This window comes from Thermobia domestica, chromosome 13 (assembly GCF_964235325.1).
Source record: "Thermobia domestica chromosome 13, izTheDome1.hap1.1, whole genome shotgun sequence".
Taxonomy (NCBI): Eukaryota; Metazoa; Arthropoda; class Insecta; order Zygentoma; family Lepismatidae; genus Thermobia; species Thermobia domestica.
The window spans coordinates 100,540,049-100,567,070 of record NC_137466.1 but is presented as its reverse complement, the minus strand read 5'-3'; the positions used below and the strand labels follow the sequence as shown (position 1 = coordinate 100,567,070).

Here is a 27,022-nt window from a genome sequence, read left to right as displayed (position 1 = left end):
TAGGGAAATACATGACATGTTACACCACAACCGAATGATTTTCGAAAGATGTCGTGTATGCCGTCACAATATGGCGCAAAATACTTCATAGTCTGAATGGCAAACAGCACATCGTTCAAATGCAGAGGAGGTTGTATTCGTCGTGCTAATTGTGTTTGTTTCACGTTGTCGTAGCTCAAAGACAGCACTTAAGCTTTCACTGAAATTGAGAGCGATTGGTCGAATGGATGCATGCGAGACACAGCAAGAAATATTCTGATCCATGAATATCTCGAAAGAGTTATGTCATTCATATGAAATTAATTCCGACGAATAGTTGATGCGTCGCGAGGACCTGGTTGAGGAAGTGTGGGGTCACAAATTTACATGAGACCGGTATTTAGCCCTAACTGCTAGGTAGGTATTTATCTGGCGAGAGTCGAACACAATCGAATACTCTCTAATCGAACATCAGAGAGATAGATTAATATGACAATGATGGTTTGTTGGTGTGGGGCAGGCTTCATGATTGATGTCAGTACCATCAAATCTACAACATTGAGGCTGATTCTCTGATTGGTTGCAGATACGAAAAAGGTAATGAACGTGGTTGAGCAGATAATGCACCCTTACCATGGATTTGAAACAGTAACGTCATCAGATTAAAAGTGCTGCCTTCGTGCGCAGCTCAAAATATCTTTCTTTAGATTTTAATGAAACATGTATGATGCAGAACCTGTTTTCAGTATAAAATGTGTGCTTCATGGCAAATTTCAGGCTCATAAATTTTACTATAAAACTACTTAAATCTTCTGTGTAAGACAAAAGTATAGCCAAACTAAGCATGATCATCACTTATAGAAGAGGCTACCTTTACAGATGTATAGGAATTACTATAGTGTACTGAGAATTTGTTGTGATGAATATGCTATTGAGGAAGTAAACTTTTATTAAAACAAGATATTGAAAATAGTATAATTTATTGTTTGTTATTAGACCAAATGAAATCATCCAATTTACATAACACAGCTTGATCACAAATGACATAAAATGCACAAAAATATAATTGAAACATATCATTCATAAATTTTATCATTATTATCATGTAATTACAAAAAAATACTTGTCATTTTTCGTATTCGTATAATTTTCTGTGAATATTGTACACGTATTGAGAACAATTCAGTTGTCTTTACATAATCTATATATGTATTTCAAAAATATATTACAGGACATGTATTACTGAGATAATAATGGCATTTAGAATCAAGTGTGTGATTTAATGTCATGATTCGTCGTTAACCAATGGACACTTGATTTTCGATATAATATATATATATTTTTAAGTGTTCGCATTGTATTCATAGTTCAGTCATACTTTCATTATCATACACTTCACCACTGCATTTTCATTAATGTTTTCTATCAGAATGTTCGGTTTTTAGAAGTATAAGCCGTTCTCACACAGAAATGTATTCCAACACACTTTTCTCAATTACTGAAGTAATATGTTGCAACATTGAACCATTGATAGAGCACATAATCAACATCATATTTAGAAGATGTTCTTAGTCATGTTTTAAATATATCAAGCAAGCCTTTTTCTACATCTTCTGTAAAACACACACTTATACAACAATGAATAAATTTGCACTTGCATTCAAGACACGCATTCATATTTTAGCACCAAAGAGTACAACATAAAATCAACACACGCTAACCCCAATATAGTGTATTTTTTGTGACGTTCTTCCCAAAATAACTGATAATCGTTTTCCTCTATCTTCAATGGAAGGAGTTAAAAAATAGTTTTCGTTCAGATAACAAAACACGTTCCTTCCCTAAAGCATATCACAGTTCGGTCACAAGAAAGAATTGATTGATATCTCATCGTATCAAACAGACAACAGCTGTAGAGTGACTAGAGTACAAGTCTTTATCTATACGCCCTCTATTTTTTTCTATTTTTTTTAAGATCTCTTCACTGTTACTAGGAATTGATACCTTCCGATAGAATATAAATCTCAAAGGCGCTCTGATTCTGAGTATTTTTCAAGAGATTTAAGAAACATTAAAATTCAGAAGTTTGTGTCGTAATCCGATCGTCGTCTTCCGTAACCGCCGCTGGCGTTGCTTCCATTGCCGTAGTAGGCGTTGTAATAATAACCATTCCACTCTGTTTTCCAGCTGTCGTATAAGTTCGGGGTGCTATTGCCTTTACCCGAGCTTGAAGATCTCTGCTAAAAGTAGTGAAAGAGAAAGAAAGAACGTTAATAATACAAGTATTTGAAATATTTTATGTACTAAAGTATATTAATAATGCAAGTACCTTTTATTCGTATTAAACACCAGTAGGCACAGAACAATGGTGGAATAACATAAGGAAATAATAACAAAAACTGATCTAGTCGTGTCGGTAGCTTAATTAATAGAACAATATGTCTAATAAGCGGAAGACAAGGAATCAAGTCTCGTTAATTCACCTGATGTATCTGTTATTTCAATATGCATAAAACGATTATATATGTAAATTTCATAAATGTGCTTTCGGTGTTATGTGAGACCTCTCGTGTATTAAGGGCGAATTCTACATCGGATTTTTTTTGTTTAACCAATTTAATAATAATAATAATAATAATAATAGCAATAATAATTAATTGATGGAGGAATGCTTTGTTGAGCTTGCTCTTACTACCCAAAACGCCTTATATATACCGTTTATTCTTTATATTTTTTCATTAAATTTTCAAATTGTAATTGAGCAAATATTGAAAACTTAAAATCTTCGAGCTTAACCTATATATTGGTAGAATAATCTCATGTTTGAAGTGTAACGTGTAAGGTCATAGTTCATTGATGGTTGTACCATGTACCATGTCTGCAAACTGAACAGGAAATTTAGATGTTATCATAGTCACAGCAGAGGAGACATGATTTTGCCAATGTATGGACAGAAGATGCCTCTAAGAGAAGTTTTAAAGTGCACTCTGATTCTCATATGTAAACTACTTAACTATATGATAAATTTAAATAACAGTTCACTGCAATTTGATACTGAATGCGATACATAACTAAATAATTATCTTATATACTGAATATTGTAAAAGGGAAGTAATTAGACCGCAGGCCCGAATAATCATGGACAAATTTGCATGAAATTAGTACGTAAAATACATATCAAACAGAAATGTTTTACTTGTACTAGGTTCCCATTTCAGAGTGTGTCTAGATAAAGTAAGGTGACTAATCACAATGTAACTTTACCTTTATGTGCTTAGATACTTCCGAGATTTCGTGTTAACTAACTGTAGCGTAATTTCAAGTCTTATTGATATTACTTACAGGTTAGATACAGAAAAAAAAAATATATAAAATATTTCGAGTTTTGTTATTAGAATATATAATTTTACAATTTAATTGGTTTAACGTGTAGAAGAAACGCAATTTAGAGCAGAATGGGTTGTAGATTACTCATTTTTAAAGTTTTGTTTCCGTGTTTCCTTACCTTTAAATGTATTTGTAAAGTTTCCAAAATTTTAAGGGAAACAATTTAGTCCCTAATAATTGTGACAAGACTAAATACTTTGTGCTGTCAACAATAATCCAACCCGTACATAACGTGTTAAAAGTCAATTGCATTGTATGTTGAACGGTGTGAACACAACATCAGAAGAGGATACTTATTTGATACAAGCTCTTCGGGTATATGTCCTGAATAAATTGATAAATACGTACTAATTTAAAATGCTTTCTGCCATGAAGAAAATTACATTGCTTTTGAATCTTCTGAGACTACGCCTATCAACTGCTCGCCTAAATTATGTTTTTTTTAATAATAGCATATTATGCCTATTTTAAGACAGGCTTGTTCTTCAAAAGGTTTCTACAAAAGTAATACGTCTATGTACGGGCTTGGTATTTATAGTTTCTTCGGAATCGTAGTCATTGATACAGTCGGTAGATAGTTTACAAATATAAGAATTTTATTTTTGATTTATATTCTTCGGTTATTCTGATAGGCTATTTCGTTTATAGTATTTTACAAAGTTCTTCTCATATTTTAGTTGATTATAAGTTTGAAACGAACAGAAATATTTCAGTAATCCTGTACACGGTTCAGTAATCCTGTTTCTTCTGTCATACAGAAGAAAATTCGCTTTTAAATAGTGTAAGGATTACCATTTTGTGATTAATGTCTCTAGAGCTTTAATTTAGAAAAATAAGTGACAATAGCCAACAGTTTTCATAGGTTTTATATCTGCAGCATTACAGCTTTAAATTGTATCAGATGGTTTGCGCTTTTGAACCTATCCATATAAAGATATTTGAAAATCATAAAAGTAAAAAACTAAATACAGCCAAACCTTGTTTGATTTCTTATCATAGACTTTATCGTTCCATACGTCATCCATATTGTATAAATCATCGGCACCATAATTATCGAAGCCTCCCATGTGGTTTTTGTTCAATTCATTAAGCATCTCTTCCGTCAACGGAATAGGTTGCTTCTTCTTTGCGTTTTTGTGTCGATTCACCAACTGAAAATAATAATAAAACAAATATGTATTGAAGTATTTTCATTTGTTTACACATTAATGTAACAAATTATTGAAAGATAAATGTAATGTGTGTGTATATTGTCGCTTCAAAAAATTATGTTTAAACAGGAGTTTTTCTTGTGTGTAAAATTAAGATATGAAATTAAAGCTAAAAGCATTTGGTGCGATTTAATGTTTAAGGTTTCTATTATGGACTATCTAGTAAGTCTCTAATTGAGTACATGTAATAATCACCTAACAGCATGGATCCTCGAGTTATAATGGATTATAGCAAGCCACTTCTCGAATATCGATAAAAACTTGATGCTTCGACGTTAGGAAAAGCACCCAATGCTTTTAGTCGTACTCACATTTGTTCGTTTTACTGCACCAGAAATATATATATTCTTCTTTTTAATATATTTTATAAAGGTATTGTTTTCAAAAGTTTATTCTACGGTTATTAGTTTATTTATTATAAATACATGTGCAATCATTTACTCCTAACTACCTTAACTTCATAATACATTGGTTCGAACGAGTAGAAGAATACTCGTGAAAGGCAATAACTTTCCAGTTAATGGTGTCACATGAAGATTTTGAAGCAGCGTTGAACCACTGCTATCTATTGAAGTAATGCTTAATTAACTAACGTTGTCTACTCATGTACGCAATCTAAATACATTTGTAGTAATTTATTTTACAGTAAAACGATACGTTTGAGCGAAAATTATGTGAAAATATTGTATTGTCATTGGATTTACGTATCTGTACAAGATTTCATGGCTCTAGCTAGAATGAAAGTGCGTAAAATTTACAAGTTTTGACTCTAACAAACTAACAGAAAAGTAGAAGCATTGCCTATATATATATATATATATATATATATATATATATATATATATATATATATATATATATATATATATATATATATATATAATTAGTGAAATTATACGTTTAATAGATTTAGGCAAAGCCAAAACTTAATTTAAAATAATAATTAAATTATGAAAGTGTTTCTGCAATGAAAGATTGAAATACGATTTAATCTAAAATTCTCCACTTACTGATCAATACATTTACTTCAAATCGATGAATACTACGAAAAATAGTACTTTCTACAGAATAAAACTAGTTAATATATAAGATGGGTGAAAAATAACTAGATATTTTTTTTAAAAGGTTATAAATTCTGTAAGATTAATTCTTTTCATCATAAAAGCATGTACATGTCATTCGTTAAATAAGAAAACAAAAGAATATGTTAAATCTCAACATAGGCATCTATGTTGTTAACCAGCTTCTTTAAACGTCCAGAGATATGCCAGTAATTGATACCTTTTCTGAAGATAGTCAATTGGTACACAATAATCTCTTGAATCCGTGCTTCCATGAATTTCCATGGGCGAAAATTAAGTTCTTTATGCAAAATCATATGTATGCCTTGATAATCCACTTTCATAGCTCCCTGTCATATTGAACTTTTCGGGGTGCGAACTGACCTCGTTCATAACCAGATAAGCGGTCTACCGTGTTTATTCGCATCGCGTGTGCGGCTTCCAGCAGTTAACAATTGAACTATGTGAAGTAGACAAGGTAAAATTTTATGAATACTTAATATTATTGCACTATTTTCAACATGAAATCAGTAATATTAGAGAATTAAAAATTCCAAGTTATTTTTCCCGCACCCTGTATTAAATTTGTTATTGAAGATGTAGGATCAACTGAAGAAGTCCAATACAGCGATTTTTAAAATTACGTGTAATACTTTGAAGAAGCACAATGGCTTTATGATAAAGCACGGTCCTCTGATATGGAGGGTCTCTAGTTTGATCTCAGACCTTTAGTCTCATTTTGGATTATCTTTAAGTGAAGAATGCAGAGAAGAAAGGCAACAAAATCTCAAATGCAGAAGTTTACAGGTGAAAGAACCAGTGGGACTTACTTTGTTTATATACTTAGAAAGGAACGGACTGCCATTATATAACTGTTATTTACTTCGTGTGTGATAGAGAGAGGCTTTAAGGTGGCACATGTATTCGTACTCTTTACATAATATATGCTACTTACCACAGTAACACCAAATATTATAACAAAGAGAAGTGATGCAAGTCCGATTACAATTACAGCTATTGCCCACTGTGGTAAAAGTAGATTTTCCTCTGCAATTGTAGCTGTGGGTTCCACTCGACGTGGTAGCACTGGAAAATAAAACAGAAATGTTAATTAAGACTATGAAGTACTTGAAAAGATGAACAATCATATTAAAATATTCCGACTTAAAACTTGTCGGTTCCTCTGCTTTAATATCAATAATTTATTTTATACCATCACAATTTTATAGCGTTACCGTTTTGAATCCGGACTTGTTTCATGTCCGGATTTTATTGTAAGGAGATCCGGTAAATTTGTTCAGGAAAAGTGGAAACCCTATGTCACGTACACTCATGTTCAAAATGATTGTTGCATATCTATAGCTGTCTTCTTGTAAGAATATAATTTGATAATGATTTTGTAGGGTACTTTTAATACTGATACTATGTGTATAATCGGGAAATGTATATTGTGCTAAATTTCATAGGAAAAGCATTATAATACGAAAATTAGAATGAGTAAAACAATGTTGCTAAATGGACAAGAAAGTTTTATTTTCGTTTTATTGTTCTTATTTACTGCTCTTTTGACATGAAACTTGCCACATACATGTCTTTGCCGATTATACACATACTAACATTATAAGAAATACCGGGCGAATTCGTGATCAAATTATATTCCTACAACATATTTATAGACATGCGACAATCATTTTGGACATGAGTGTACATCCGCAAAGAGCTATATTGATGTGGATATCCATATTTGTTCAGAACTCTATATGTATCTACTGGAAAAACTAGACTTTGTTTTTTAGACTTGTCTCGAGTGCACCTAAGACTTGTTTTTTTTTTTTTAATTTATAATTATATTTTTATAAATTGAATATTCTAATTATTTTGTGTATTATAGTCAAGTATATGCATCTTAGTTTTATAGTAACTGAGTTTCGTAAATTTCGACAGCCAAGCATAAAGAAATGGTGGTGTTTCATGGAAGTTGTTTCAAAAAATTAAAAACTTAGAAACAAATCATGCTATTTGGAACACGTCTCATCGAATTAACGAAAAAGCACGGAAGTCCTGAAAGACGCATAAAAGGTGATTTGCAAAAAAAGTGGAAACAATAAGAAAAAAAGTGGAAGAAATGGATCATGAAAGGCAATAGCCCAAGACTTGAAAAAGTTGAAGAATTGTTAACAAGAATTGCTAAATAATCTTTATGGTCTATTACACATGAAAAGTATGAAAAGTGTACGACATAATTACCGTCAGAGAAGAACAGGCAATACTGCAGATCTATGTTTTATAAAATGAATGTACCAATATTATTATTATTATTATTATTATTATTATTAGTAGTAGTAGTAGTAGTAGTAGTAGTAGTAGTAGTAGTAGTAGTAGTAGTAGTAGTAGTAGTAGTAGTAGTAGTAGTAGTAGTATTTTAATAAAAAGACTGCTGGTGTCAAAATAAAAAGTATTAATGTTCATTACCTTTTCTTAGTTTCGACTTTCTTCAAGAAATCTTAATTATTTCTAATTACTAAGATAATTTTGTTCCAGTTACATTAACAATGTTGACTATATCTCGATTTTTGTCAAATCGATTCATATGTTTTATTGGGGAATGATAATGAAGCATAAGACAGGTTCAAGTAGACTACTGTTCAGAGTTGTTTCTAATATGTTAAATGGGTTTATGGATTTATTGATACCATATTAAAACGGGTTAAGATAACACTATATGTGAAAAGGAACTATTTACATCATACGAAATAATTGTTCAACATAATTTCCGTGTTCCAGAAAATTATGATACTAACAAAAATGTAATGATTGGAGATTGATATTGAAGTGTGGTATCGGTCAATTTTGCTGAGGTCGAACCAAGTAACCGCATGTAGCCGTCCTTGTGCCTTAGCCAAACCTTCGCCTCAGGGAAAGGCGTTGCACGTGGTATTGGTCATGCTCCTTCAAGGATATCGGCATCCTCTAACGGCTATTTCTGTAACTAATGTAGGCTTTGCTTTGCTTCTGTCACACTGTGTGCGCTTGTTAGATAAACCGTTGCTAGAGTAATGTGTAGGAGTTGGATTCAATAGGAGCATCGATTTCACGGTTATAATGAATAAACGGTTATAATTTTGTTGTTATTCGTTCACACGTTGACGAGAATATTCTGTTTTAAAGATCTGTAGCTGTAGCTTCAGACTAAAAGAACATACAAGATCAAATCCTGAGGCATACATGTGCCCTTAACTTTACGATTTTAACTTCATTGAATCCAAATAGGATCCACCCACCCCTCTGGAAATGCTTGGAAATACCCATTCTTTCTACAACTGAAGGAAGTTAGCTGCATATTTACGAATGCCGCTAAAATATTTTGATAGGATGGGCGGACTTGAACAGCAAATGAAAATGTAAAGCTTTGACAAGATATTATTTTAACAGTAATTTTCACTTTTAAAACTGCAGAAATTAATCTTTGACTACATGACCAGTCCTCTTATTAGTGCGATTCTGACAGTTATATTGAACATTTATTACAAGAATCTTATGTGAGCACTGAAGCTCACTCTCCCTTCTTTTGCAATAATCTGCAATAATCAATAACAAAAGTTAGATCTACAATATTTATTAGACTAAGCAGCGTACATGCAAAATATATACATGTACAATGAAGTTAGGAATCTCCTTATATAGAGGAATATTAATTGACGTGTGCAAATGAATATCTACGGTATATAATAAAGCCATAACTACTAGTTCTATAGTGATACCTCTAAACCTAATTCATAATCTATTCTTTGCTCCGTTTATTTAATTTCCTGTTTCACCTTCCTCTTTGAAACAGCAGAGAAAAGAAGTTCCCATGTATATGAGTACTGTGACATTATTATTATTATTATTATTATTACTATTATTATTATTATTATTATTATTATTATTATTATTATTATTATTATTATTATTATTATTATTATTATTATTATTATTAAAGCAAGCTTGTGCCATTCCATTCAAGATACATTTGTGTGTCTGTACGTTCCACGATAATTTTCGTACAATTTATTAGATTTGGATAAAATTTGGTGGGTACATTCTTTTAAACTTAGAATGAAAATTCGTTTAAAATAATGGGGTAAAACCAACCCCAAGTTGGCCTTTTGGCACATATTTCATAATTATATGGTTAGCTACACATCTTTTGTGTGGGAAACTCTGCTTCGATTCCCGGTGGGAGTACATGTGGTTCGGATCCCACATAAGCTGTAGATCCACATCTTATATAACCTCGCTACTTAAAGGGACACTACACTAATCAATCAATCAATCAATCAACATATTCATAATATATTAACAATTCATTAAAATTCTTCACTGTAAACAGTTTAGAAAAAAACAAGACTTATGTAATTAAATATATTTCGTGTAATGCATTGTACTTTACGGGGCAGAAACATTGCAACACTAGAAACAACAAGGTATTTCAAAATGTGGGTGTGGAGAAGAATGAAGAAAATTGCTGAGTTGAACGTAAAACCAATTAGGAAATGTTAGGATTAGTAGAGAAAGGTAAAAGTACAATATTAGGTATAATTATAAAGAAGGAAAGAAATGATTATAATATTGTTTTAAAAAATATTCTAAAAGACATGATCGAAGGTACGATGAAAGGAAAAAGAAAGGAGAGAAAAGAGCATAATTGATGAGACAGTGAAGTACGCAGAATTTCGCTAAAGGAGAGAGTTTAAGCACTCCATTTTATTTTAGGACAAGCATGACTTTTGTACCTTATATATATAGTAAACGTTTGTTTTTCCATATCTTGTTCAAGAGATCCGTAGATTAAACCCAGAGCCCTCCCTCCTTGCATAAGCCTATGATAGACAATATTAAAATAGTTCCTATGTCAAGACTAAAATAGTTGAGATTCGTAGTGGACGAGAATTTTGGAAACTTGCAGCAAGTGACTGTCGGACTTAACGTTATTCCTGGTTTTGTGAAATTACTATTTGATTCCATGTTCCGTGTGAACCCAATCTTTCACATTATATCTTCTTGAGTGAGTATATTTATTTTTAAATTCGCAATTCGTTCGTACGATTCGAAACGCCAGAATGCATAAAAGTTCAGAATGAGACTTTTTCCCAAAAAAGTGATGAGCACGGGATCTTATGTCATTTTTTAAATTTGCATAGCCAATATAAACTATTATGCTCTAAATATTTTACTTCCTTAATTTCCCAGAAACTAAGTTAAAGTTCGAAGGTAGCTTCAGGAATATAGGGCCTAACAATTTTAAGAACAAAAATAATTTACTTCATCAAAGCACACAGAAGTAAAGATTCCAGTTTCTATATATTCCTCCTTCCTTTCTATATATTTCTCAGTGAACAAGATTATTCACTGGTACAACGATTCACCAAAGGTAATCGTTAACCCTGGTTCGGCTACTAATATAAGTAGATTTTTAGTGGTAGTATAATTATTCACACCTTAAAATATCTTCCGGGATTACATTTACTAGTATTCTCACCTTTTATACTGAAATTGCAAAACGATGATACGTATTAAACAATTTTATTCGTTGATTCTCTTTGAACGAATATGCACACAGACTGTCTTGCAATCGTACATGTTTGTTAGGTATCTATAAACAACTACATAGCAACTAATTATACAATAATGTATGTTTCTTACATATATTAAAAACATTCTTCTTTTGTTATTTTTAAATTAACATTATATCTGGTATAGTGCTTATGTAGAAGCACTTTCTGCCCAAAAATACAAGTAATTATCAATTTATACAAAGTATCTCGTTGTATAAAATGTCGCCCGACGATGGGACTGAATATAAAAGTTACAAGGGAGCTTGACTTTTATATTTAAGAACCACTGGTCCGTTTATAAGAACAATATTCCATTAATTATGTCCTATACATTTTGATCGACCCTCGCATATATATAACATTATTTATTTTCATTCATATAAATACATTTATAATAAATCTTTCATTTCATTATCATTTATCCTTTATTACATTAATATATATATATTTTATTATTATTAAAACGTCGTCGCTTATTTATATAATTAACGAAGGGTACGAATTCAAAATAGTAAGAAGCAATTACATTTTAAAACATGAGTCACCATGATCAAGGGCGCATTATATAGTGATTACTTTAAATGATATTTTACAGTATGCATTGTATCAATTAGGCGTCAGAATATAGAAGAATCTTATTCAAGTAACATATAAGATGGTGCATGAAGACAGTTGTCGGATAATTAGCTTAATATAATGAACCTTATACTTAACATAATCTTTGACAATTAAGTTTCAACACAAATAAAATATACTATAAATAACCTTTGCTTTTAATGAATCGAACTATAATTCTTCATATTAACAAGAAAGAATTAAAATCATTTGAAAATTATCATTTGTTGAAACAAATGTGATAAAATATTTATGAGTCCATTAACTAATCCTATCAAGTATAGTGCTTGTATATCAAAGTCATAAGAATTGTTTTCATTATTGATATTAACACATAAACTTAAAAATAAAATGTTCTTAAGAATCTATAGCTGGTATGGGTTTAACCCTTACTTCGTTAACTAGAGTCAGTTTAAATTTGTACTTGCATATGATCCTAATAAGGTACATTGTACTGCACAATTATGATTAGGTTCCGTACTATTTTGTACATGTATTGCGTCGTGATTCTGATTTTGATACGAAGTGCCATCTCTTGAACAACGATTATGTCTATACATAGGATTTGTATTCCTGGAATTTCGCCATGTATTTCGATTGTTTTTGTGTCTACTTCGGTTGAGTGATCTGACATAATTATTGTCACGATTGGTTAGGTTAGGTTGATTCCAACATGGCTTTGCCTATTTTGCTCGTTCTGATTGCTTGAATTTACTCGATTTAGGTTTTGTTCCGTATCGTTCACACTACGGATATTTAGATTTCGAACAGGTACAAAATGATCTGAATTGTTTTTAATTTTATCTACTCCCGCTTGATGATTCGGTGAGAGTAATAAATGAGGGATTAGTTTCATATATTGCCATCTATCTATACACATTATATTGCACTCGTCCTGAAATTTTTCTAGGAAAGAAGTGGCATTTTCGTTACATTTACCAATGCATTTATTCATAACACGTATTTCACTCATATTTACGCTTAACTTTACCTTCCTTTTATCATTCCGTGTTCTTGTTGAGTTACCATTCCTATCTACGGCGTTATGTGTAGATCCACCGTCTCTTTTCCGCTCAATTGTATTCTTCGGATGGATTTCTTCCAAAATAATGTCCTCATTTTTCGGATGGATTTCTTCCAAAATAATGTCCTCATTTTTCGGATGGATTTCTTCCAAAATAATGTCCTCATCAAATACGGGTGAAGGCGGGGTCATCTCTTGTAAACAAGGAACTTCCACACAATCATTAACCATGTTGTTATGACATGTATTATCTTTAATCAGCAACGTCTTAATTTCTTCATACCGTCGGCTGGATTCCTTGGATTTCTGCTGTATCATCTGCTTTAATTCCTCATATTGTCTGCTGTACATCTGCGCCAAATTTTGCTTCAGGGCTTCCATATCGTCTTTTAGGCTTTGTTCATGCCGCTGTAAAGCTAGTATGATTCTGTCTTCTAATGTCATTTCTGGTGCTGGATTTTGTTCACCGTTATCACTATCACTGGTTTCTTTCTCCATTGCCTCACCGTTCATTTTTCTTGTGATTATTCTACCACTTTTAAGTCTTGTCAAGTTCGTAGTCATTAACCTTATTACAGAAGTAAATTCACCCTTACTTTACTTCGGGATATGAATTTACAAGATTCCCGGGTGAGGTAAACCAAAATTTTTACAACGATTCACCAAAGGTAATCGTTAACCCTGGTTCGGCTACTAATATAAGTAGATTTTTAGTGGTAGTATAATTATTCACACCTTAAAATATCTTCCGTGATTACATTTACTAGTATTCTCACCTTTTATACTGAAATTACAAAACGATGATACGTATTAAACAATTTTATTCGTTGATTCTCTTTGAACGAATATGCACACAGACTGTCTTGCAATCGTACATGTTTGTTAGGTATCTATAAACAACTACATAGCAACTAATTATACAATAATGTATGTTTCTTACATATATTAAAAACATTCTTCTTTTGTTATTTTTAAATTAACATTATATCTGGTATAGTGCTTATGTAGAAGCACTTTCTGCCCAAAAATACAAGTAATTATCAATTTATACAAAGTATCTCGTTGTACTGGAAAAAACAATTTAATAATTTTATATATAAATTTGTTTTCAAATTTAGTACTGACTAGAATATATTTAGTATTCACTAGCAGTCTTTAGTGTTTGTAGTAAATATTAAAGACTGTCGCGGCTAAATAGATTAAATCATAAGTTGCATGTAATAGATATTTTGAGTTAGGTATTTTCATCTTTTGACTTGTCCATCGGAGAAAAATGATAAATATTCTGTTGTTCCCGTTTAGAGACTTTACGAGAGGGAAATAATAATAATAATAAAAATCTCTTGTATTTACTTGCACGAAGCCAATGGAATTTACTTTCACCTCTGTTGAACTTCTTTATACTTCATGCGTCGAAAGCAGTTATTCTTCTTGCATAAAGGTTATTCAAGATCTATCAGGCTCTTTTTACGTCTAATCCTATCCCGTGGACATCTTAACAAAAAGAAGAAATGACTAGTGGCGCCAGCTTGGCGAAGTGGTCAGTAACAAAACCAAAGTGATTTACTGTCGTTTTCAACCAAGATACAAAGAATAACATAATCCGTCTGAGGAGCGACGTTCTCATTGGAATGTGAAGAAGAATGCATATATGCATCGATTATTCTCTCTTCCTTCCTGCTGTTATGTTCCTTCTTCCTTCCTTTTTTTAAAAAAGAAAGAAAAATCTATAGAACAAGCGGCTCACAAAATTCAACATGGTTCACGTAGTATTTTCCCGTTTATGTACTCTTTATTCATCTCAATACATGTACCAGAAAATCATACTAAATGATATGTTACTAAAGCAAACAAACCAATATATACTTTTGTAAAACTAAAAAAAAAAAAAAAAAAAAAAAATGCATCTTCTTGTCATCTATTCGTATAATGCAACTTTCTTCCAAAAGAGCTACTCACTTCAGTAGAGATAATACCTTCTGCAACTTCTCTTCTTGGAGTGATTGATATAAATCTTGATTCTAGTTTTTTTTTTTTTTTTTGCTTATAATAGCAGTCATTTGTTTCAAATGGATGCACAACTTGGTTGTCCATGCTATTTAAATGGCATTGATTTTGTGAAATAATATTTCTCTGTTCATGAGTTCTATTTTCACGTAACTTAGAAAACTTCCAGGAGTTGCAGATTAAATATAATGTCAATCACAGACGTAGTACGCTGAGGATCTGGACCTCTTTCCCTCGAAATCTTGAGTTTTCTGTAAATTTAGTCTTATTTTCGGGGTAATTTTACAAATGTTAATATAATATATCCTCATATTAAATTTGAACCCCCTGAAAGCTTCGGAGCCCTTCCTCAATAAATACCAGCGAACAGTATATATGTAGTTTCTTTTTTTTAGAGATACGATTGATTTCTCATAACAAGATTACACGATTATTATGGAAAAAGCTGGAAACACCAGAGTAATGAGATCTGTTTTAAAAAAAGGATATAACCGATTTTTTCCTCTAGTTTGTTGTTGTAAGATAAAAAGATTGCATTTATAATTTGTTACTTAATATTGCGGAAGTTTCGTAGTAACTTCTGCTCTCAACTACTCTCAACTACCATTAGGATGTAACCTACCAGTTTCACAAATTGTATGCAGATTACATCGTAATGATTGCGTCCAGATTTCAATTAATTTGTGTCAGACGAGTAGCTTAGACCTTAGATTAAAGCTAAAATCACTTGCTTGATTCGTTTTATTCTGGAAACAAACTGAATCCGCAGGACAGTTGAAACAGGAGTTGTAATTTATTATGGAGTTCTGATTACAATAAATTATAACTTTAATATGCCCACGAAGCTTCCATTGTTGCATTAGCATATTGTCGTTTACTTGAAATATTGTGCTTTAAAGAAAAAAATTCATAGGGCCGAGATATATAATGAATAATGTTTATGGTTCATGTGAAATTGACTTAATCCATACTAGTACCTGTACCCATCCCCAGTGATGCCAACCACAGACATTATAAAATCCCATCTCGAAAGGCAGAAATTACCATTTTGCTATTGGATTTCCCTCATTATACTAATTACAAAATTAAAATGTAAAAAAACGAAATATGAAACTATTGTATGTCACACATTGTTTTTCAATACATATAAAGAAGTTATCCGTAAATTTTAATCATCTACATTTACCATGTAGTTGATGAATAACTCTCTTGATTAAAAGGCACAGTTGAAAATGCTGGTGAAAACAAGTACATTTTGTCGTCAGGATTTAGTATTCGTTTGGTGTAAAACGTTTTCAAAGTTGGCTCTTTCTTATTTTGCATTCTATTTTTTCCGTTACTTGTATTCTTTGTATTTAAGAAAAATACCAGAACACAATTTACACTTCCTGGAGCTTGTTATTTGAGAATTTAAGAATCACAAGTTACTTCTGCGCTAAAATTATTTTCTGCTATCGAAATTTGACAATTAACACTAATTTCAAGATTATTAAAGAGTCATTAATTTTTTTTTCGCCCATGGAGAATTTTGTTTTTGTCGATGTAAAATCTCATATTTGCTGCCATTTGTGACAAAAATTCCTTGTATTCCTTTTCAATAAATTAATGTTTAGAAATTCCACAAAATGGGTAGTTGGCACCACTGCCCAGTCCTGATGCACCGGTACAACAAAGCTGATGTTTCAAGTTTTTTCTTAAATAAAAAAACTATGAAAAGAAACATTAAAATAAATTATTGAATTCAAAAATATAGCGTGAAAAAAAAAAGAGGGGAAAAGAAATGTGCACACCTGAATAATAAACGGCGTGCGTGTGCGAAAGAGTAACCTTAAGTTAACTTAAAAATCACTTTGTAACCTCTTTCCTTAGCTGTTGGATTTACATCATTTTTTTTAAACACTATAAAGCAGTGTATTACACAAAGAAAGTACCGTAATATTAAGCTATGTATTGTAGACTAAACCTTCATTCATAACAAAACAGTGTAGCAAGCGAGACACCGACCATACTGTTGGTTCATAAATTAAAAGCTGGTCTTGTCGCAGAGATTTGAACACATGTAGGGAAGACTAGATCAGAAATTCTCTCTCACCTTCTACTCTTATTGAGAATTGTTAACTTGATACAAGCTCCTTATAACTCATACCGTGAAAGGGAACAAGATTGCTAACGCCCAACCATCTCAGATCTAACACCCGAGAATGAAATTTTTACGTAAGAAGGTGTGGTCCAGTTTGCTTCCTTCTCCAGTCACGCACAGTGCAACAGGAAAGAAGAAATGGCTGATTGAGTTTGAAGTAAAAGAAATAGTGGGGGGTAAATATACAAGCTCCAAGAGATTGGATGTGGCGCTCTTGAGGAAGTTAATAGACAAGTATTGCACCACGAACTGTGGGATGCTGATTTCCATATCTGGAAGTGAAGTCTTTCTTTATGATCGTTTGTCCAGACTAGACGTATTTTTCGTCTTTAACTCTTATACATAAAATAACACGACAAGATACAGTAAAATAAAATGTGTCTTTTCTTATGTCTTGAGTTAATGACCCGGAATTTCACTACAGTTACATTTATCAACTGCGAAAATATATTTGCAAATGAGTGGTGACAAAACTTTTGTGTGCTAATATTAAACAAGAAAAAGCCGTTGCAGTTATCACAAACAAACACTCTTTATAATGGACTCTTGCGAAGCTGAGTTAACGTACTTGAATTCTGTATACATGATCCCGGTGAAGATACCACGTTGTAATGTAGGTTCCTCTCATGTAACTGCAGTTTTAAAAAGAGATGCAAAAAAACAATCAAATAAAATCAAATCTTTTCGTTTTAATGAATTAAGGTGTGGGAGTATGTGTAACGAGTTAACATTGGAGATGATTGTGTTGAACATGGTAATCTTGACAAAAAGTTGAACTTCATAATTTTGATTGTGGATTCTTTAATATATATTATACTGTTCCTTCCAAAGAGTGCTTAGATTTAGGTAAAATAGCGTGTAATATATATTCACGCTTAGCTATAAGGGAACTCTTTATCTTATCTCGAAACAACGCACTGAACTAGAGCGCGAAATACGTACCGGTAGTGCAAAATAATACACGCACCAATATACGCCAGTTGATATAGTTCCCGGATTAAAACAATCCATAAAAAATGCACAAAAATGTGTATATGCACAAGACATAAAAATCAAATGAAGCGCCGTTCTTCTGCTAATGCATAAATTACTCTGAATCAACTGAAGAAAACCGGAGTGCTTCGTATCGAATATGTGTGCATACGCTACAAACATTCTAATACATTGTTATGTATCACTGGAATAATACTTTGTTCTGTATTTGAGGAAACAATCAGATTGAACAACATATAATAACAGTGGAAAATTGAATTCATTATTGTTTCTACTTATTGTACACGATTAAATTATGTACTTGTAGTATAACTTTTCTCGCAGAGATAGTATACTGGGTGGGGCAGGTATTGAGAACACACATTATAGATGACACAGTCAAGGGCGCCGATTTCTGTGTAAATTTGGGGGGGGGCATTCAGATGTAGAAGAAACACATGAGGATTTTAAGACAAATTGCATTCAAATTATGCCAAATATTGTTCTATTCACAAATACAATGACGGGGCTCACATAATCTTTGGGGAGCCCGGCCTCCCTGCCCCCCCTTCCCCCGGAATCGGCGCCCTTGGACACAGTATCCTGTACATCATGGTCTCAAGTCCTTCCTTTTGCAAGTAAAGGAACCCAGACTAAGACTAACCCAAGAAATTAAGATGCATGATGTGTGCCGTGGTGAATGACATACTCATTAGCCCAATCGTCCTGGACAATAACATGAATGGACATACTTTCCTGGAGTTTCTGAGGATACTACCACCTGTGTTTGAGAACATTTGCCAGAACATGTATTTTTATTAACGATATTACTAGTAATAAATCGATGAACACGTACGTGGTGTTTTTCGTTGTTACTCCTTTTCCCCAATTTACTCGAAAACTAGGAGTTTCGGGTTATATGTTTATATGAATTTTTTTCATGTACTAGTCACGCACAATCACCTACTACCGCAGTATTTGCATTACCTACCGCTGCACCCTATATATATATATATATATATATATATATATATATATATATATATATATATATATATATATATATATATATATATATATAGGGTGTTAATGAACTATACCAACAAACTGTAAGAGATGATTCCTCACATCAAAATAAGAGAAAAAGTTCATATCGACCTATGGCGAAAAGTGCATAGTTTCAGAGCTAGAACTGTCCAAAAACACATATTTCATCAATTTTCAATAGGTCTACAGGGTATTCCCTACAGGGTGTAATTCTCAAATATGCTCTCAATAGAGTTTTCAGATATACCCTGATTTCAAGGAGGATCCAAAGTAGGCAAGATGTAAGTCTTGACAAGAATGGATATCCAATGCTTCGGAGGGAAGTTGAAAGTGTTTGGAACCGGCAACTCAATATTTTTTTTGTGTACAGAATAACATGTGATGTGATGTATTTCGTCACGGTATATATCACATTTTCTTTACTTATAAGCGTGAAAGAAAACATCGCAGCATGCGTTTTCCCGAGTACGAGAGACCATGCTGCTGACGATCCTTAACACCTCCGACATCGTGTCAAAGGATTCCGTGTCCACCGCTATCAGCACTTACCATTTGCCTACTTTGGACCAATCATAAAGTCAGAGCATATCTCAAAATTCGATTGATTGCATGTCTGGGAATTTCACCCTGCAGGGAATACTCTGTACACCCATTGAACATTAATGAAATATGCATTTTTGTATTGCGTATGCGTGATTTCCTTTACGCTAAGAAGAACCACCATCCACAGTCTCTCGAATTCTAAATAGGGCCTCTTGAAATTTGGCTTTTTCGCGATTTTGGACAGGCCTAGCTCTGAAACTATGCACTTTTCGCCATAGGTCCATATGAACTTCACTTATTTTGATGTGAGAAATCACCTCTTAAAGTTTGTCGGTATAGTTCATTAACACCCTGTATATAATAAATGGCGTTGATCCTGAAAGAATATGGACTAAGTGCTAGAAACCCCTCCTTGATGAAATTTTGCGTACGCCTCTATTCCCAATTATCGTAGCAACGAAGTTTATGAAATATAAGAGAATGTAAACAGCAATTTAAAACATTCTTATTGTCAACATCCACGAAGAAAAAGAAATCTTTAAAAATTAAATATCAACAGGTGTTGACAATGAGTATAGAAAAAGATATATGTGAAAATAAAAGTTTTGCCAATATTTCTGTTTTGAACTTCTTTATCAAAATGTACAATTTAAACTGAAAGGTGAAGAAAAACCTCTTCAAAATGAATTTCAACTCTTTACAGTAAATTTTATCTGAGTAATATTTAACAATAGCTACCTGTTCTTGAGTGCTAAAATACATATTCATATACAAAGCATTTAATTGTTCAGATCTTTTCTTTCTAATATCAAAATGTTGAAAAACTTCACGACAAGATTTATGTATTTTACAATTGATCTATCTAAAAAGGAAGAAAAAGGAAAACATGGTAAGATATTCAGTATTATGATCACAGAAACAAACACTATACGAAGGTACATGTACTCGTTTCCTTTCTGTTTGCTTAACACTGTCTAATGTAAAGGAAGAATTCATGTGAACTGATCAATGTTTCGTTTTACTAAACATATGTTGAGTTTAGAACGAGAAAACACTTCCCATAATTTACACAGTCGTTGAGTCTGTTTACCGGTGTTTTATGAGAAATATTATCGTTCGTGTTCGAGTATGTTTTTCTAAGAGAATTACTCATTCTTTTTAGTAACGCTTAAAATACCAAACAAAAATAAGCATTCGAGAGTGGATGATATTGGCACTCAAAATTCTTCATTTATTTATTTTGACTGACATGGTTGATTGGATATTAGCTTGACAAATGTTTCATCTTTTATTCCTTCAGAATGCAAAAACATTGTTTGAATTAAGTTTAGTTGGTCGTAGTTTGGGGGAAATAGACACGACATGTAGTGACATTTCATGACATCTCTAACATTCATGATATTTTTGTTTTTGTTTTATATATAAACAAAATCAATTAATCAAGCGTGGTATTTCCATCAGATCAAAAATAGAAACGGTAATAGTGTAAGATTTGATAAGTAATATAGAATTGTTGCAAAGATGTAGCGTTACCAAAAATTTTGCAGGAGCACTATTTCTAAAGGAGACTCATTATAAAATATTTGACCGCAATGTTGAAACAAGGTAGTGAAGGTAGTCATTTCTCGAGAGAAAAATGAGAGAGAGAGAAAGAGAAACTTGAGCCCACCCCGATGTGGAACACTAGTGAAAAACAACTGTTTATACATACACCACCATCATATCGTTGATTTTCTGTTAAATTTTTAGTTCAGTAACTGACAGGTAAAACATTCAGAGATTTATATGACAGTTAATGTTATATAGTACTATTAGTCGATGGACGAAAACGCATCTGGTACTTGTTCATCAATTTGTCTATCAGAACTTGATCATATACATTAGTGGAGTCTTTTTTAATATCAAAGGGACCGAAAAAAGTTCGAATTACCAAAATATATGAATTATAAATATCTAAAATCAAGCAAACAAAACTATTGCAATTACAATAAAACATTAATATTCATTAGACTACCTTTTAGGGAGCATATTTGTGTGATACAATACAGCAGAACAAACAAACGACGTTCATTCGCACATAAATGAAGCCACATGTACCATTAGAAACATACTTAAGTACAGGGCCGTATACACTGAATTAAGACATAAAACCACATATACTAGTAAAAACTTTGATTATCTGTTCTCACTTAAAGAAATTTGTAATCTTCATTTGGCTTGATTTGATTGTGTTTGCGTGGTCAACAAAATCTTCAATTTCATTTGCTGCGTGAAACACGTTATCAGTTACATTTGGTTTAAATTTAATAGATCTTCAAGATTTTCAATCATTTTGAAAGCTTTAGATGAGGTTCGCACACATTATTCTTTATTTCATCGCCCATTTTCTCTTCATCTTCTTTATCATCACCGTCCTAGGCAATTTACTGCAACGTGCAATTGGATCATTCTCCCCTCCTTTTTTTCTCCAGAAAGAGCAAATCTCAAAAGCCATGATTTTAAGTATGCTATCACATCGTGAACAACGAAGGGGAGAGAAAGTGCACTCGCACTGAGAAAGACGTATACCTACAAATACAATCTCGTTATGTATTTTTCTTTAAATAATAGTTTATTATGTTAGTGAAAGATAAAGCAAACACACCTGCAGATGAAAGATGTAATCCTTTTTATACAATTCAATATCGAGCTTCAGTCTCAATATATCAGTTTACAATTCTAGTGCAACTAACTCTTTTATCTTTATTTCTTAATTTTCCTTCTACATCTGTTAAAATTTAAAAAAAAAACTTCTTTCCACCTTCAACGATAAGGAACTTATTTGTGACAAAGGCAAGACTAGTTTTCATATCAAGACTGTGGTAATTAACCAAATGGAATAAGTGTTCGCTACTGTTCGAGAATTGAGTTCTTGTATTTGACAACAATCAAGTAATTCATGTTGGGATTTGTTTGATCATTTTCTTTAGCACCGTCATGTGACCTTAAACTAATGCGACCTAAACATGATTTATGAAAGGAATATTCAAATAGAAGGTCAGCTTAGTAAATTTAACTATCATCATCATGAAGTCTGTTTCTAACAAGAAATATTTATTTTAAATAATATAACAGATTTTGCCACTCCGTGCAAATGCAAGTGTTGCACATATGGAGAGCCGGCCCTGTATCACCACATGGATTGTGTTACTGTCACTTTTGCCTACGGATGCCCCTGGATAACTGAACACCAGTTGAAATTGCATTCTTCTGTATGCAATCTGTCCAACACTAAAAAATCTTGTACTGTATTACTTTGAATTATGCAAACAGGAGATTCAAAAGTTCGATTTACCCACATTCTTTTACCATTGTTTTCAATTCAGTTTAAAGGGGACAAACTTTTCTTCGAATTATCCAAGTTTTAATTAATTTGAGTGCGCTATATATACACAGTGGACTCTCATTAATATATCTCGTTAATATATATACGGGATGTAACAAAAGTCCCTTACCATAGGCCAATTTTGTTACGAGTGCAGATACGAAAAAATGTAAAGAGAGCAAAATTGCTGGAAATGATATATTTTCAGTCTAAAGTGTTGGAATTTTTCAAATCGGTCAGAAAATCGAACTTCAGCATAAGTTCATTATTAAATTACCAGTGAGAAAGTGATCATGCATGCTAAGTATGCACCATTCAAACTAACTAACGAAGTTCGGACAACATCTCTTTTTTTAAAAAAAGAAGACTATAGGATCAGCCTTAACGTGTTTAGTTTGAAATTTAATCCCGTAATTGGATACCTAAACTAGTATGATACTCCTAGTCCACAATCACATTCACTTGCTCTCTGTTAGGAAGAGATTTACGAGTACAACTTGTATCTGACCACAATAATAATAATAATAATAATAATAATAATAATAATAATAATAATAATAATAATAATAATAATAATTATTATTATTATTATTATTATTATTATTATTATTATTATTATTATTATTATTATTATTATTATTATTATTATTATTATTATTATTATTATTATTATTATTATTATAAATAAATAAATAAAATGAGAGCACGCTTAGAATGTAGTGAATTCTGACACAAGAGACAATATGTTTAGGAATATTTTTTTTAAATATTTATTTTGATTTGTCCTTACATATACTAGATGTTCATGAGCAATGATATAGTTTTAGGAGAGATATGCCTTAAGCTGAAATTTGCATTCTAATGGGATAACTATTTTGGAATGAATATTTACTTTATGCGAGTAAATATACTATTGATCATAGACAGATAATTTTGTAGCATAAGACTACATGCAAATAGACTTATATGAAAGGTACAATTTAAAATATCTTCTTTAAGAAAAGCAGCTTAAATTACAAGATTTAAATGAAGGAAAGAAATCATTCTCCATGCCATCACTACAGTCCATAAGAAGACTCAATTTCTCATACTGTGACCTAAATTCTCATAATGAAGTCAGTGAATATTCCAGTAATTATTCCATCGGAACTTGGACATCCGCCCCAATATGCTATTTCTTTTTTTCATGAAACGTATTTTACTATTTCCTTCTCCTACAAGAAAGACGAATTTTTATCTAATGAAAAAGGCGCATTATTATTAGTAGTAAAATTAATAATGGAATATAATTTTTGTTCATTCATTTTAAAAATTAGCAAACGTTCAGATTATGATGACTTTAAAAAAAATGAAAATATAAAATCTTATATTATATAGTAATAATACGTAAATGCCGCAGCTAATACCTTTCACTGCTCGAAATAGAAGGCCAAATGAATTTGAGATGATTTTTCGGTTGTTGCGTCGATATGAAGAGGAAACGCCCTACTAAAGTGAAAACCGGGAAACAAAAGAATTTTTGAAAGTAGTTTTTCTAGCCTTGAACACATCCTTTTGTTTTCGTTCCAAACAGTGATTTATTGGAATCATTTTCCATCTCTGGTTCATTGTATAGTGATCAAGTTTTTAGCTTGTACGCTGTCATTAGAGATACTAACGCCGGAAGCATTTAATATTATTGACAAAAAGTTTTGTCTATAACTACCAACATTACAATTACAAATACATTTAAACTATTGAACAATTAAAAAAAAAGAATAACTTCTTGATCCTTTAATATAAATATCCCCCTCTCAAATAACTCCATCCTAGGAACATTAAACCGAAAGTATATATAATAATCATATATGACAGTGTTTGTTATCGACTTCTAGGACTTGTGAGAGGCTATTTATCGGGTTTAAAATAAAAAAGCATCCAACTATAACGTTACAGAAAAGTGTACATGGATTAAGGCCTGCAAGCACATGAAATTATCCCACATCGATATTATTATTATTATTATTATTATTATTATTATTATTATTATTATTATTATTATTATTATTATTATTATTATTATTATTATTATTATTAGAATGTTATTGGAATTAAATAAGCCTCTTCAATTAAATCAGTCATACGATAATCGGAATCAGGATAGAGCACTACATATTTGAGGCGCGTAGTATCAAAAGCCGCCATTTTTTTAAACCGAAATTCAGTTATACATCGCTTGTTATATGTTTGATCTAATGGAATTCCATGGAAACAAAATTTTGTTTAAAAGCTTAATATTTCATACTATAAAACTAATTCAAATATGGAACTTTGTACGCGTGTGTATGGAGCTTCACTGCACATTTTGTGAAATAACTCGAAACCAAGCGAAATGGATGTGGCGGATTGTTCACAAATTCAGAAAATAGTACAATAAATCACTAGCAAAAATTGATCGTTTTCATCCATTTTTGTATATACCTGGAATATAATTTTTTAAAAAACATAATGACTCTAAGAATACATGTTAGTATATACCATTAATTATGATTTTAAAATAGCTGATTTCTCTAAGATGTATTACGGATTAAACGCAGTAAGTGAAATTGAGGGTCATGCAAACAATGCAGACGAAATGACAAGGTAAAATATGTGAGGTGCTTGATGCTCATATCTCTAAGAAATTGTGCAATAACACAAACTATAAGGATCCGTGGATGAACAAAGAACTCAAGTTACTAATATTTTTTTTTTAATAATACTTTATAAAGGCCAAACAATCAAATAATAATGTTTGGTATCAAAGGTACTTCAAGTTGAGAAAGATTGTTAAAAAGAAATATCTTGAGGCAAGAAAGATTTATTTCTTAACTTTGGAGAAGAGTATTAGTAAGGACAATTTATATTTCTGGAGAACATTTTAAAAATCGATTTGCAAACAAATTCCAAGGTAGATAAAGTACGATAGTGTATCAGACTTCACTATACAGTGACAGACTACAGTCACTCTTTATTATTACCAAAAATCTTTAGATATCTTGACAATCGTGAGACTGTAATCCGAATAATTGTATAATACGATTGGAAATCTAAAATGTTAGTGTGTTTCCATGATCTATCAAAATGCAATCAATTTTGCTTTTTTGTGCATCAAAAAAATATATATATATCTAAAACTTGTGCGTCCGAATAAGTCTACGCATATTTATAGGTGTTTTTGTATTGGAAGTACGTATATTCTTGGATGTTAAGAAACTTGGAAATGGATTGAAAATACATTCAGCTTTTCGTAGACTCTAAAGCAATCTTCAGTTTCCTCCGTAGGAACTTGTAAGTTGTTCACATAAATATCGTTCGTATGAACACTAAACTGTGTTCTTAATACACGTATATTGCCTCACATTTTCTCTACATATATTTGCAGTTTTTTTTCTATTTGGTTGAAGTTAAAAAGTTTTATTTTAATTGTGTAACTGAGTAGATGGCTTTTTCCTATTAAATGCTTTGACTCCTTCTGATGCGTATGATAATATTTTTAAATACCATATAAAAATATTATACTTTCATCATTACATATCAGTTAAATGAGAAAAAAATATTGATCACCTTACCATATGCGTTCCACAATCTTGCAACATGTTACCAGAAAATACCACTTGTATTCATAAAAAATATTGCTTTGTAAGTTGGTTACGTAATATTTGTAGCAAGGTGGCTAGTTTGAACTTTTCCGAATACGGAAGGCAACAGCTGCAGAATGTAACACGTAATGTTGAAAAACTGGCTACTTTTTAACCAACCTAATGAATGATAACATCTATAGCTTTCCTGTTTATTATATCGTATTAGCATAAACTCTCTAAGCAATTCGTGAGAAGCCGTGCTTCATTTATGCGTATTTTTTTTTTAAAAAGTTATAAAAGTAATTGAACTCAATTGAAAATAACAGAACTTCATTTACAATATGTAAGACTTAATTACTTACAGAACGATTCAATGGCTCCTAAAATAGAAAGTTCAAAAGTAGTTGGTCTAAGTAACGAAAAATATGCTCCAAATCGTATTTATTTTCTTCTTCAGTTTTTACCTTTCCTTT

The 27,022-nt window shown here is 31.7% G+C and overlaps 1 protein-coding gene across 2 annotated transcripts in view; it reads right to left on the bottom strand.

The window, feature by feature from the left end:
- Window positions 1-939: 939 nt before the first annotated feature.
- The window catches only part of LOC145668392 (uncharacterized), a 193,239-nt gene continuing 167,156 nt past the window's right edge, over window positions 940-27,022 (bottom strand). The window contains exons 6-8 of one of the 2 annotated variants that reach the window (XM_081736180.1): window positions 6,594-6,724; window positions 4,344-4,517; window positions 940-2,219 (exon numbers count right to left, since the gene is read on the bottom strand). In XM_081736180.1, the coding sequence (XP_081592306.1) occupies window positions 2,058-2,219; window positions 4,344-4,517; window positions 6,594-6,724 (467 nt within the window). In that variant the 3' untranslated portion in view covers window positions 940-2,057. The remainder of the gene's footprint in view (window positions 2,220-4,343; window positions 4,518-6,593; window positions 6,725-27,022) is intronic. The other variant, XM_081736181.1, reaches the window with a different exon arrangement.